This window comes from Balaenoptera physalus (assembly GCF_965194825.1).
Source record: "Balaenoptera physalus genome assembly, chromosome: 15".
Lineage (NCBI taxonomy): Eukaryota > Metazoa > Chordata > Mammalia > Artiodactyla > Balaenopteridae > Balaenoptera > Balaenoptera physalus.
Genome location: NC_138894.1, coordinates 3716209 through 3728628, shown reverse-complemented (window position 1 = coordinate 3728628; position 12420 = coordinate 3716209). Strand labels below are relative to the sequence as shown.

Here is a 12420-nt window from a genome sequence, read left to right as displayed (position 1 = left end):
TAAAAAAATCTTCTTCCATCCAAGACTTGAAAAAGCAGCTTATCATGTTAGGTTTTCTGAGAATTTCTTTTATTTAGTATAGCATGGGGTTCTTGCTAAGCTCTATTCCAGACTGGTCACATGACATGAGACGTGATCTGGCTATAAAATATTAAATTCGTGGCTCTCCTTTCTGTTGTCTTTCGGTGGGTGATAACTAGCTTAGTTAATGAAGGCAAAAAATTAGATTTTCTTGAACTGCCCAAGCTGGAGGGATAAACGTGCATTATGCTTTGCATCTGACCTCTGTGATTCTTAGACTAAATCAGAATCCCATTTCTGACTTAAAGTTTCAGCAGTCAGAATGTACTTTTTCAGACTTTCCTCTGTTACAGCTTTTCCATATTAGGAATTTAAGTCAGTTGTACTCTCCTTTCTATTGGGGAATAATCTTGTTTCAGCTCCAGCCTCTTGCTATTGCAGTCTGTCCGACGCTGATAGCAAAGCGCTCACGACTGAAAGGAACCGCTCCGGCTGGGCTCCTGGAGCAGTTTCCCGGGGCCTCGGGTGGAGCCCCCAACTCTCGCCCCCCGCACGGCTCCCTCCAGGCTGGGCGTCCGAGGGGAGGCCGTGGGGTCTGTGGCCCGGGTGCTGGGGGGCGGGGCGGGGCGGGGGTCTTGCTGCACCTGCGCGCTGACTGACCGCAAGCAGGAGAGGAAGCATGCGGGGTTTTATTCTAAGGCGCTGTCCGGAGTCATTTACGCCGCCTCCTCCTGCTTAGCCCTGGGTTCCTGCCCCGTCCTGAGCGCGGCCCTCACGTCCTGTCCCTCCCTCGCCCACCGGGTCGTGCAGCCCCCAGTCCGTGTCCCCGTCCACGCGGCTCTCCTCCCCTGGTCCACAGCGGGGCCCTAAGGGACCCTGACCGCATCCGCCTTCACCCAGGGCGCTGGCCGCCCGCTCGGCCCCCACTCAGCTCTGCTCAGGAAGCTTTGCGCACCACCAGGTCGGTATCTGCCGAGTATCTGAGGCGGAAGTTCTCACGGATTGGTTGACCCTTAACAGCGGATGCTGCTTAGGACAACGGGACAGCTGTTGATTGGCTGACATGTGAAGCGCTGAAGTGAGCAGGTTGTTGATTGGTGGACTGTACTCGAGTGAGGTGTCCTCATTGGCTGGCCTTCAGAGGCTCTGGGATAGAGCTTGTTGGTTGGCAGCCTTCGCTGGGGTGACGTGGTTGTTGATGTGAGGCTGGGTGGGGTGGTTGTTGACGGGGGGCTGTGATCCCTGGGTGGGGTGGTTGTTGATGGGAGGCTGTGATCCCTGGGTGGGGTGGTTGTTGATGGGTGACGGTGATCCTTGGGTGGGGTGGTTGTTGACGGGGGGCTGTGATCCCTGGGTGGGGTGGTTGTTGATGGGGGGCTGTGATCCTTGGCTGGGGTGGTTGTTGATGGGGGGCCGTGATCCCTGGGTGAGGTGGTTGTTGATGGGGGGCTGTGATCCTTGGGTGAGGTGGTTGTTGATGGGGGGCTGTGATCCCTGGGTGAGGTGGTTGTTGATGGGGGGCTGTGATCCTTGGGTGAGGTGGTTGTTGATGGGAGACTGTGATCCTTGGCTGGGGTAGTTGTTGATGGGAGACTGTGATCCCTGGGTGAGGTGGTTGTTGACGGGGGGCTGTGATCCCTGGGTGGGGTGGTTGTTGACGGGGGGGCTGTGATCCCTGGGTGAGGTGGTTGTTGATGGGGGGCTGTGATCCTTGGGTGAGGTGGTTGTTGATGGGAGACTGTGATCCTTGGCTGTGGTAGTTGTTGATGGGAGACTGTGATCCCTGGGTGAGGTGGTTGTTGATGGGAGACTGTAATCCCTGGGTGGGCTGGTTGTTGATGGGGGGCTGTGATCCCTGGGTGGGGTGGTTGTTGATGGGAGGCTGTGATCCCTGGGTGGGGTGGTGTTGACAGGAGGCTGTGATCCCTGGGTGGGGTGGTTGTTGATGGGAGGCTGTGATCCCTGGGTGGGGTGGTGTTGACGGGAGGCTGTGATCCCTGGGTGGGGTGGTTGTTGATGGGAGGCTGTGATCCCTGGGGAGGTGGTTGTTGACGGGGGGCTGTGATCCCTGGGTGGGGTGGTTGTTGCCGGGAGGCTGTGATCCTTATGGGAGGTGGTTGTTGATGGGAGGCTGTGATCCTTGGGTGGGGTGGTTGTTGACAGGAGGCTGTGATCGCTGGGTGGGGTGGTTGTTGACGGGGAGGGGGGGGGCTGTGATCCCTGGGTGGGGTGGTTGTTGACAGGAGGCTGTGATCCCTGGGTTAGGTGGTTGTTGACAGGAGACTGTGATCCCTGGGTGGGGTGGTTGTTGACGGGGGGCTGTGATCCCTGGGTGGGGTGGTTGTTGATGGGGGGCTGTGATCCCTGGGTGGGGTGGTTGTTGACGGGGGGCTGTGATCCCTGGGTGGGGTGGTTGTTGATGGGAGGCTGTGATCCTTGGCTGGGGTGGTTGTTGACGGGGGGCTGTGATCCCTGGGTGGGGTGGTTGTTGACGGGGGGCTGTGATCCCTGGGTGGGGTGGTTGTTGATGGGAGGCTGTGATCCTTGGCTGGGGTGGTTGTTGACGGGGGGCTGTGATCCCTGGGTGGGGTGGTTGTTGACGGGGGGCTGTGATCCCTGGGTGGGGTGGTTGTTGACGGGGGGCTGTGATCCCTGGGTGGGGTGGTTGTTGATGGGAGGCTGTGATCCCTGGCTGGGATGGTTGTTGATGGGAGACTGTGACCCCTGGGTGGGGTGGTTGTTGACGGGGGGCTGTGATCCCTGGGTGGGGTGGTTGTTGATTTGATGGACTCCTGAAGCTTTTATACTGATGGGAAGCTTTCATAAGTCAATTACAACAGGTTTAAAGGCCTTTGTTATGTCCAAGGAACAGCTGCTCATTTTTTAGGTGCTTGGAAACTTATTTTTCTTCTGTCCCAGAGTTACAGATGTCCTGGGTGGAGTAAGCCTGTCAAAGACCCCACATTAGTTCTCACCCCCTCCCCAGCTCACCCCAGAAGTGAGCACAGGAGCACAGCCCTGCGCTCAAACCCTGGCTCTGTTGTTCAGGAAGGCACTGAATCTCTGATCCTCTGTCTCCTGAAAGCTCACACTTCCCTGAAAGGCGGGTGTTTGCCGAGTGAATGAGTGCCCCCATGCACTCCAGTGTCCTCCCCCAGACTGAGCAGTGCGCTTAGTCCACGCCCCGGACCCAGGAAGAGCACCTGTGAGGAGGGCTGTCAGAGTCACCTGGGGCCTGTGACACACTGTGGATGCTCAGGCCCAGCTCCTAGAGGGTCCCATGGGGGTGAAGCCGGGCACAGCATTTTCTAGGTTCCCTCCCGTGTGGTGTTCGATGTGCACTGAGACCTACCAGGCCCAGCCAGTGCCTTACTTACCTGCTTTTCATGTAGCTAAGTCGTGCAGAAAATTTATAAATTGTTTTGACTGGTCTTAAGTGATGGTCTGTTCTTGTTAAAATCTCTTTTTGAAACTGTAATGAAGACACAAACCCGGTATTCAAATAAAATATTCTCTGAAGCCCATTCCTATTACTGCTCTGGTCCCTCCCATTATTACTGAAAAAAGAGAAACGACCTTCATGACCTTCAGAAGTCTAACCTGACAGTGAGTTCAGTATAGAGGGAGACATGGCGTAGACTTGAGATTTTCTGAAAGTAGATAACAATATTGTCTACAATTTGGAAATGAGATTTGTGTAAACACTATCTTCTTGGATATTGTGTACATTATGCATAAGGTTTATGAAACATCTCCTCCTTCCCCAAAGGTTTGTTATCTCTAAATTTGGAAGTTAATTCATGAAAGAGGAGAACATGTATTATTTATAAGTGTCTTTAGCATCTAGCAGAAAGTGTCATGTTATTTAAAAATGGGATGCATGCTTTTGTGGAGTCAGTGCGCTAGGTCCCCTCTGTCATCCTGAAGCCATCCCTATAAATAATGAGAACTCCTCTCTGTCAGAAAAGAAGGGGATTTGAGTCAATAGTCTTTCCATTATTCATTTCTTCCTAGTTCTGAGTAAACGTCTAGTCATTTAAAGGACTGAATGTTGAATTTTTCTGCTGCAAAAATGCCCACCTTCTACCCGAGAAGTTACGAAATAGCTCATTCAGGTATACCTTTGCTATTTATTACTTCCAGGATTGACTTAACTAGGTATGCAATGTACTGTCTTTTTTTGTTTGTTTTAATAAACTTTTAATTTTGGAGTAATTTTGTATTCCGGTTCACTCTTGGTATTGAATGTTTTATGGGTCTTGACAAATGTGTCACGACATGTGTCTGCTATTATAGTATTGTGCAGAATTGTCTCACTGCCCTAAAAACCCTGTGCTCCACCTAATTACCCCTCTCTCCCCTGTGCCCTTGGCCACTACTGACCTTTGTAACGTCTCTGTAGTTTTGCCATTTCCAGAATGTTATATTCTTGGAATTATTAAAGAAAAACTGACACTTGTTAAAGGACGGTTAAGCAGACTTTACTTAGGGGAGGACTCCGAGGGATTTTTGCCATAGGGGAGAGAGATTGGGCTCAAGCCCACATACGAGAAGGAAGAGTAGGAATGTATAGCCCAGGAGCTGGGTGGGGAGTAGATGGATGGAAAACTACTAAGAGGAAACATCAGAGGTAAGAGGGGATTCTGGCTGCCCTGACCTAACAGGGTCCTTCCTGAAAACAGGCCAGGATGGTCAGACATCACCTGGGTGAGGGATGGAGGATTCTGGCTGAACCAACTCAGCAGGATTCTTGCTGAAATTGGGCAATGGACATGGAAGTACAGACACAGAAATACAGTAGTCCAGGCCTGGTCTGGGAAGAGGATTCAGAGGAGCCTGACTAAAGTTTGGTCAAGGAGAGAGTCTTTGAGAGAATCATACAGTCTTACCCTTTTCAGATGGGCTTCTTCCACTTAGTCGTGTGCATTTGAAGTTCCTTCATGTCTTTTCATGGCTTCACAGCTCATTTGTTTTTTTTTTTTAATTTTTTAAATTTTAGGCTGCATTGGGTCTTTGTTGCTGCGCACGGGCTTTCTCTAGTTGTGGCGAGCGGGGGCTACTCTCTTGCAGTGCGCAGGCTTCTCATTGCGGTGGCTCCTCTTGTTGTGGAGCACGGGCTCTAGGCGCGTGGGCTTCAGTAGCTGTGGCACGCGGGCTCAGTAGTTGTGGCTCGTGGGCTCTAGAGCACAGGCTCAGTAGCTGTGGCGCACGGGCTTAGTTGCTCCGCGGCATGTGGGATCTTCCAAGACCAGGGCTCAAACCCGTGTCCCCTGCATTGGCAGGTGGATTCTTAACCACTGCACCACCAGGGAAGCCCAGCTCATTTGTTTTTATCACTGAGTAATATTCCATTATCCGGATGGACCACAGTTTATTTATCTATCACCAACTGAAGGGCATCTTGATGGCTTCCAAATTTTGGCAATTATGAATGAAGCTGCTATAAACATCTGTGTTTCAAGTTCCAGGAATAATTTTATATTTATGAAAAAGCTGCAAAGATAGTGCAAAGCATTCCCGACACCCCTCACTCAGTTTCCCTTAGTGCTAACATCTTACCTGACCAGGGACATTTGTCAAAAGTGAGAGATTAACGCTGGTTAGTGGTAGACTGTTGACTGGCTTCACTTGGATTTCACTAATTTTCATGTTTTAGTATCCAATCCAGGATACCACATTGCGGTTTGGGTGTGTCACGGTCATTAAATATGGTCATAAAATTCAGCTTATCCTGAGAAAATAAAGATATCAGCTCTGAGGATCTGGTGTTCACTTAATCCAGTGAACACGTTTAATCGTGATACGGTTATTTAGAATTTTTTGGCAAGTTTTCTGTTGTTGCTGTTTGTTTTTAGCAGAGAAGCAGAACTCCCCACGTGCAAAATTAAGATTCGCTTTTATAAGGTCACCGTTTCTAAACAGCGCACTAAAGCTTGTTGAAAGGAGGTCATCTTAAGGTTGAGTGTTTGAGACCCTGGAGACAGCTGGTTGCCAAGCTGTAACGAAAAGCTGTCCGGGTGTAGTTTTCCGAGTGGATGCAGTAGCCATGGCGCTTGGCCGGGTGTCTAATGAGCCTCTCCGAATGTTTCGCTGGCAGAAGGACTCCATGAAAGATGACAGAGGAGGTCATCGTCATAGCCAAGTGGGACTACACAGCCCAGCAAGGCCAGGAGCTGGACATCAAGAAGAACGAGCGCCTGTGGCTGCTGGACGACTCCAGGACCTGGTGGCGGGTGCGGAACGCGGCCAACAGGACGGGCTACGTGCCGTCCAACTACGTGGAGAGGAAGAACAGCCTGAAGAAGGGCTCCCTCGTGAAGAACCTCAAGGACACGCTCGGTGAGTGGCGGGTGCGGCAGGACCCCGGGCCCGGCCTGGAGGGCAGGGGGGGCCTGGTGCTTTCTCAGCGGGATTCGGGATGGAGGGCATCTCTTTCATTTGCGTTTGAGGGGAAAAAAAAAAGGGGGGTATGTTTTAAATATTGACATCTTTCTACTTGTTTTTTTAAAAAATCTCTGGACATTGAGAGATCCAGTGCAGAAATAACCGGCTGGTCATTTCCTAGAGGCTCTCGAGTTTGGAGGTTTACGTAAGCTGGCCTTTCTGTGTGTTTCGGAGCCCCCTGCATGTCTCTGTCTCCTGCCATCAACTTTCTGGAGGGTCCTGAAATGGAATGACCACCTCCGGGCATGTTCCCCAGGTCCGCCCAGGTCATCCCATCAAATCTTTTTCTCTCTCACGAAGTCCTGTGTGTGTGGTGTTTGCACATAGAGGAGGAGATGGCAAAAAAGCACTTTGAACCCGGGGAATTTTTTCCCTCTGTTAAATTGGTGGCGTTTCACGCCGCAGTCCTGGACGGTGGCAGCTAAGGCAGGGGGACTCAAGCGGCGGTGTGATGCGAGGCCGCCAGGGTGACCCGCAGGGGGCCTGCTGGGCGCCCAGCTTTCTTCCCACGTGCCTGTTCCCTTTCCTGGTGTCCAGATGTGGGAAAGACCCCAAGTCCCCTGAAGTTGATGGTGTCCGATCCCGCCTTTGCGTGGACGTCCTGCAGAGGATGCGAGAGGGTGACTTCCTGAAAGTCAGCAATGCCTACTTCTGTGAGCACCATGTGGGTGGCCCCCGGGACCGATGGTTATCACGGAAGAGTTTGCTCTTGAAACAGGTCAATGTTATCACCCATGTTACATTTCCTTGAGGTTTTCCTTTTTATTCTAATAAGAGAATTAGTTTCACTTGAAGGAGGGGAACAGGCAGGAAACCTGAAAAGAAAATTAAACTCTGAATGTGATGAGTGTTGCAAAATATTCATCTTTCATTTTCTGCAATCTTGAAGGGTCCACTAACTCTCTTCAAAACCAAGTAAAGCCTTCATTCATTGGGTAGGAATTTTGTGTTGTGGGTTAGGTTATTTTCACGGCTTGGAGAGAGAAATGAGACACTGGCCTGCGTGAGAATCACACCAGCTACCGTAGATTCTGCCTGATGGAGAAATTCCGTTTTTCATGAGCAATCTGATTCTTTTTCACAAAAGTGACCCTCTTTATCGTTTTTTCCAAGCATGTCACTTGAAAGAAACGTTGTTGTCCTGTGCTTATAACTCTCTATTAACTGTGACTAAGACATGCGGGGAGCGTGAGTAGGTAAATACTTTAGGAGTGCCCTGCGCTTAATTTTATTTATTTTTTCCAATTTCAGCTTCTCACCCACTAAAGTACCTTTTTTTGGAGATGCTCAACATTGTTGACTTGTTTTGTCTTCTTATCCTTTTTCAAAACTACATTCTCAACATTCTAGTAAAGAATGAAACACCCAGAAATGGAACGGAACGCTGGGGAGTGAAATAAGGCGAAGCAAGCCCTCTGAGTTACCTACAAATTCCCTTGAACAGCTTGTCATCCCTCCCTTCAGTTTTTAGCACGAGAAGACAGCTGAGCTCCGAAGCACATCTGGCGCTGGGGTTCGGTTTTTCACGAGCGGCAGTCAGTCCCCGGGGCTCCTCTCAGAACTCGGGGGGCCTGGCTCAGACAGCCTGTCCTCGTGTGGGCACCGGGCTGGCTCCCCCACCCCGACAGATGGCCCCCCAGCTCTGCGGGCACACGTCTCCTTCCCCAGAGCCAGCCAAGTTCCATTTTGGGAGAACACAGATTGTTAGAAAGCTCCTCCTTAAATAGAATCAAAGTTGGCTTCTCTTTAACCCTCTCCCCTCGGCTCTGCTTGGCCCTCGAGAGCTGTGCTGGGGAGACCTGCTTCTCCTCTGTGGACTGACCACCCTTTTCCAGGCCTCCTCCCCCGCCAGGCACATTACTGCCTTGGAAACGTTTGTACCTAGCATTATTTAATGTAAAAACACCAACAAAGCTGTGTTCTGAACGTCCATATCTATTCGTGGCAGTTAATATTTGTAGTCTAGAGACTGTTGGAGGTCAGTATGCCCGTCACCGGGGAGAAATGCCCCCACTCATTGTCTGTCTTTTTTGCTTCTATGTGTTTGTCGTGGTCACCAAAGCCTTGCTTTTGTTGGACAAAGAGAGACCTTGTTGTCTCGGCGTGAGTTTTCCATTGCCCCCTTGAACGGTGTCACAGAGAAGGGCGGTACCCCGACAAGAACCACCGTGGCGGTGTGACTTATTTCTCCATCGTCAGACCTGGCAAGGCATCAGCGTCGAGAAGGAAGGTGGGAAAACTTTCCGCAGCCTCTCCTGTCGCCCGCTGGTCTCCGTTACAGAGAAGACTGGAGCTAAAGCATCCGTGGCTTGCTGCGTAAACTACCGTGACGGGTGTGCTGTTGGAATTACAGCGTGATCGTAGACTGATTATGCACCCAGCAGAAATTCTCTCTACTGCGTATTAGAAGGCGTGAAAACAACGTCAAAAACACCACCACACATGTTGACCTTCTAATAGCGGCTCATGACATCATCCACATTTGTAATTCTACTGCCACGGAAATCCACCCAGTTTCTAAAGCCGTGGTTAAGATTTCCCCGGCAGGCACCTGGTGTGAAACACAATAGCACCGGACTCCCTGTCAAAGTCCTTGTGTTCTCCTTGTGTGTCGGCATCTCTAACTGCAGGTAACCGTGACTCGGCAGAGCTCTCTCCTGCTTTCCTGTATCCCTGTGCTGTGCTGAGGTCGGTCGCCAATTTAATTTAATCACATGTAATAGTTTGTTACAGTAACCTCCAGAAAGCAGTACCTTTCCCGAAAAGGTCTCTCCGTTAGGAAAGGACTAACGCTCTTCCTTTTCCCTTAATAATTTATAATTAAATAAAACAATATGAGCTCATATTTGTAGACGGGTAGCACGTTGATACACTAGGTCTCCTCTCACGTTCAACTTATGATCACGATTAGTCAGAGAGAGCTTTTCCACAGATAACAAGGAGCCATCCTCAAGAACTGTTCCTGCCGGTAGAGCCCAGGCGATGTTTTGAAAGGCTCGGTGCGTTCCTGGGCTCCGGCCCGGCCTTGGTGTTTTACACAACCCGACTCATGAAACCATGCAGGTTAGGTGTTGGAAGGCGTTGTGCTAAATCTTGTGAGATGGGGAAGCTGCTCCCAGGGAGGGATTTTACTGAAGAACGGTTTTTGTCACCACTTGACGACAGCAGCTGGAACCCGCCGAAGCCCCGAAGGTTACCTGTCTTCGCGATGGTTGCCTTGGGCCCAGGTGCTGACTTGGGCTACCCGGGAAGCTACGGTTCCGTTTATAACCTGTCAGCATCCGCCCGTGGAGGGTTTGTTCCAAGGCACACACATCCTTCGCTGACCACCTCCTGCGGCACGTGGAACCAGAAGTGAGCTGCCCCCAGGGCTGCTGCTTTAGCCTTGGCCCCGGTGCGACCCTGCCTGAGGTCAGTTAGTCACCTGCCGGTGATGAGCTCCGGGACCGGCCCCCCACCTCTGCGACTCCAAGCCAGACCTGGGAGCAGAGAGCGGCTACCGGAGGGGACCAGCGCTCACTAACTAAAAGAGCCCTTGCGCTGTCTGGGTTGATGCTTGTGGTCGGGGAGGGGCGGTTCCTGGGGGTGAAGTTCCCAGGGTTCCTCGAGGCCTATCCGTGTACGGCTGACTGAGCTTCTTCCCCGAGAGAAGGCCTGTGACAGAGACGGGTCACATGCCTTTAGCTTGAACTTGGGTTTTTTTCACCAAGTTGAATATCAGGGCTTACTGGGTGGGTGTTTGATGGGGCTGCGTCACAGAGATAAGCAGCTAGGATGTTAGAGGGAATCCTGGTGATACTGGGTTCCCTGTTTTACAGATGAAAACCAGGGCCTTACTAGCAAAACCGGAGTGGGGTCTGAGTGTGACAGTAATCGTGTATCGGTGTTAACGTCCCGGTTTTGTGTGGAGGAGGAAGGATGCCCTTGTGTGTGGAGACGCACGCCAGGTGTTGAGGTGATGGGACAGGACGCTGGCGGCTTACTCTCAGATAGTTCAGGGAAAATAACGTCCTTTGTGCTGTTCTTACAGCTTCTCTGTACATTGAACCAAACAGGCAGACATAGAGTGGTTTAGGGACTACCCCAGGCCTTGGTGCTGGGTCATAGCAGGGGAGAGCTTGTACCTCGGGCTTCCTGCTCTATCCGGGCATCTGCGGTGCCGCAGGGCCTTACATTTGTCATCAGTCTTTCAGAGGTCAGAGGATCGCCGAGGACCTGCTGAGATTGGACCTGACACACGAGGTTGCCACCGGGTGTGAACGTGCCAACCGATTCTTCCTCAGAACGGTTCCCCGGGACTTGGTTCAGAACTTCCCGTAATCATCCAGCAGGTTCCCTCCGTATCACTGGCAGGCAGGTGAGGGAACCCTGCTTCCTGCTGGACCGGCCCAGGCTGCTCTGTGCCAGTTCAATGTAGGCATTTTTGTTGCAACAGAGATGGGGCGAGAGATGGGCTCCGGCCTCCGTGCTGGTGAGGCCGTGGGGGGATTTTCTTTCCGGCACCGCAGGACTGTGGGTCTTTGCTGTGATCAGAAGCGTTCCCAGTAGGGCTGAAGCAGGGCAGGCGATCTGTCCCAATGAGCCATGGGTGACGGATGCTGTAGTCGCTGGTTGTCGCAGGCTGATTTGGAGGCGTCCCTCCCTCGCTCCGTCCCTTGGAAGTCCTTCTAAGCCACCTGGTTCCCCGCTGAGCGACCTTTGGGAACAATAACCAAAAGCTTTGAAACAGGGATGCAGACGTGCTGTCGAGATCAGCACCGTGTCACAGGGCGTGTGTGGATCAGACGGGGGAGGCCGGCGGCACGTTCTTTCATCCGGCGGGCAGAGTTCAGCCCCTGACTCTCTGGAGCCTGTGAGGTAACCGGAAGAGTAACCCTGGCCCGGGTGCGCGGGGGTCCTTAGGACAGTGGCGCTGGCCCACCAGAAACGGCTGGATGGGGCCACTCGGGCCTCTCTTATCCTTGCGGAAGCAGCATGCATAGGAGGGTGAGGCTGGGGTCTTTTCAAATCCAGGCTCGGCACACGCCCACACGCCGGCTGAGCGATTCGGGGCGAGCCGTGGAAGCCGCAGAGCCTCAGCTGCGGCGTCCGTAGGGCGGGATAAGGGACCGCTTGTCTCATCAGATGGTTGAGACTGAAATCCTTCACGTGAAGGATACTCGGGGCTGGTCCTCGGTGGAGGGAGAGGCAGAGGCTGGGAGCAGGGGGCGTGTGGGAGGACAGTGAGTGAGCCGGTGGCACTGAGGGCCCTGGGTGACCCGCACTGGGAGGCCCCCGTCATTAGGCCTGATGCTTTTGAAAAGGGGAGTCCCAGCGGTTGTCCCGTGGTGGACGGAGGGGTGGCCGTCGGGGTGTATGGCAGGCACCTTGATCCTGGTCCTCGGGGTGGGAGTGGAGGTGCCAGTGTGTCAGCAGGAGGCTGGGGATAAGACCTCAGGGTGGCCCGGGGGCATGTCACCGGCCCTGGGCTTCGCAGGGAAGGCCCAGAACTCTGTGCCAACTGGGAGTGAAGCAGCAGGTTAGTCACAGGTGACTCAAGGGTTTGCAGCCTGAATGAACAACCAGCAGAAAGACCAGAGGGTTAGGGAAGTAGGAAGAGAACCTGGGCCGTGATGACGAGACGCGTTGGAGTTGATGGCAGGCCCTTTGGTGGGGATGTTTCACGCTTCAGGCATGAGTCTCAACTTCAGGAGAGAGAATTCAGATTTTTGCTGTCACATACGGGCTGTGCTGACGGGAAGCTTAGTTTTTGACCAGTAGAAACAGTTCTGTCTCGGCCTGCAGGGGAGCCCTGGCGTTTGAGGCATTTCGCGAGGTTCCTCCACCAAGGTTCCGCTCCGCTGTGGTCTCGGGGGCGGGTCCCAGGCCTCCGTCTACTTTCTACAGCCGCCCCCAAGCCCTCCCCTGGCAGGAAGGCCCCGAGGAGGCCCTGTGCCAGCCGTTGCCTGGGACCCG

The 12420-nt window shown here is 52.7% G+C and overlaps 1 protein-coding gene across 5 annotated transcripts in view; it reads left to right on the top strand.

The window, feature by feature from the left end:
• NCK2 (NCK adaptor protein 2) overlaps positions 1 to 12420 on the top strand; it is a 139792-nt gene that overhangs the window by 91578 nt on the left and 35794 nt on the right. For 4 of the 5 annotated variants that reach the window (XM_082426396.1, XM_082426393.1, XM_082426394.1 and 1 more), the window contains one exon: positions 6119 to 6360. In XM_082426396.1, coding sequence (XP_082282522.1) covers positions 6135 to 6360 — 226 coding nt within the window. In that variant the 5' untranslated portion in view covers positions 6119 to 6134. The remainder of the gene's footprint in view (positions 1 to 6118; positions 6361 to 12420) is intronic. The other variant, XM_082426397.1, reaches the window with a different exon arrangement.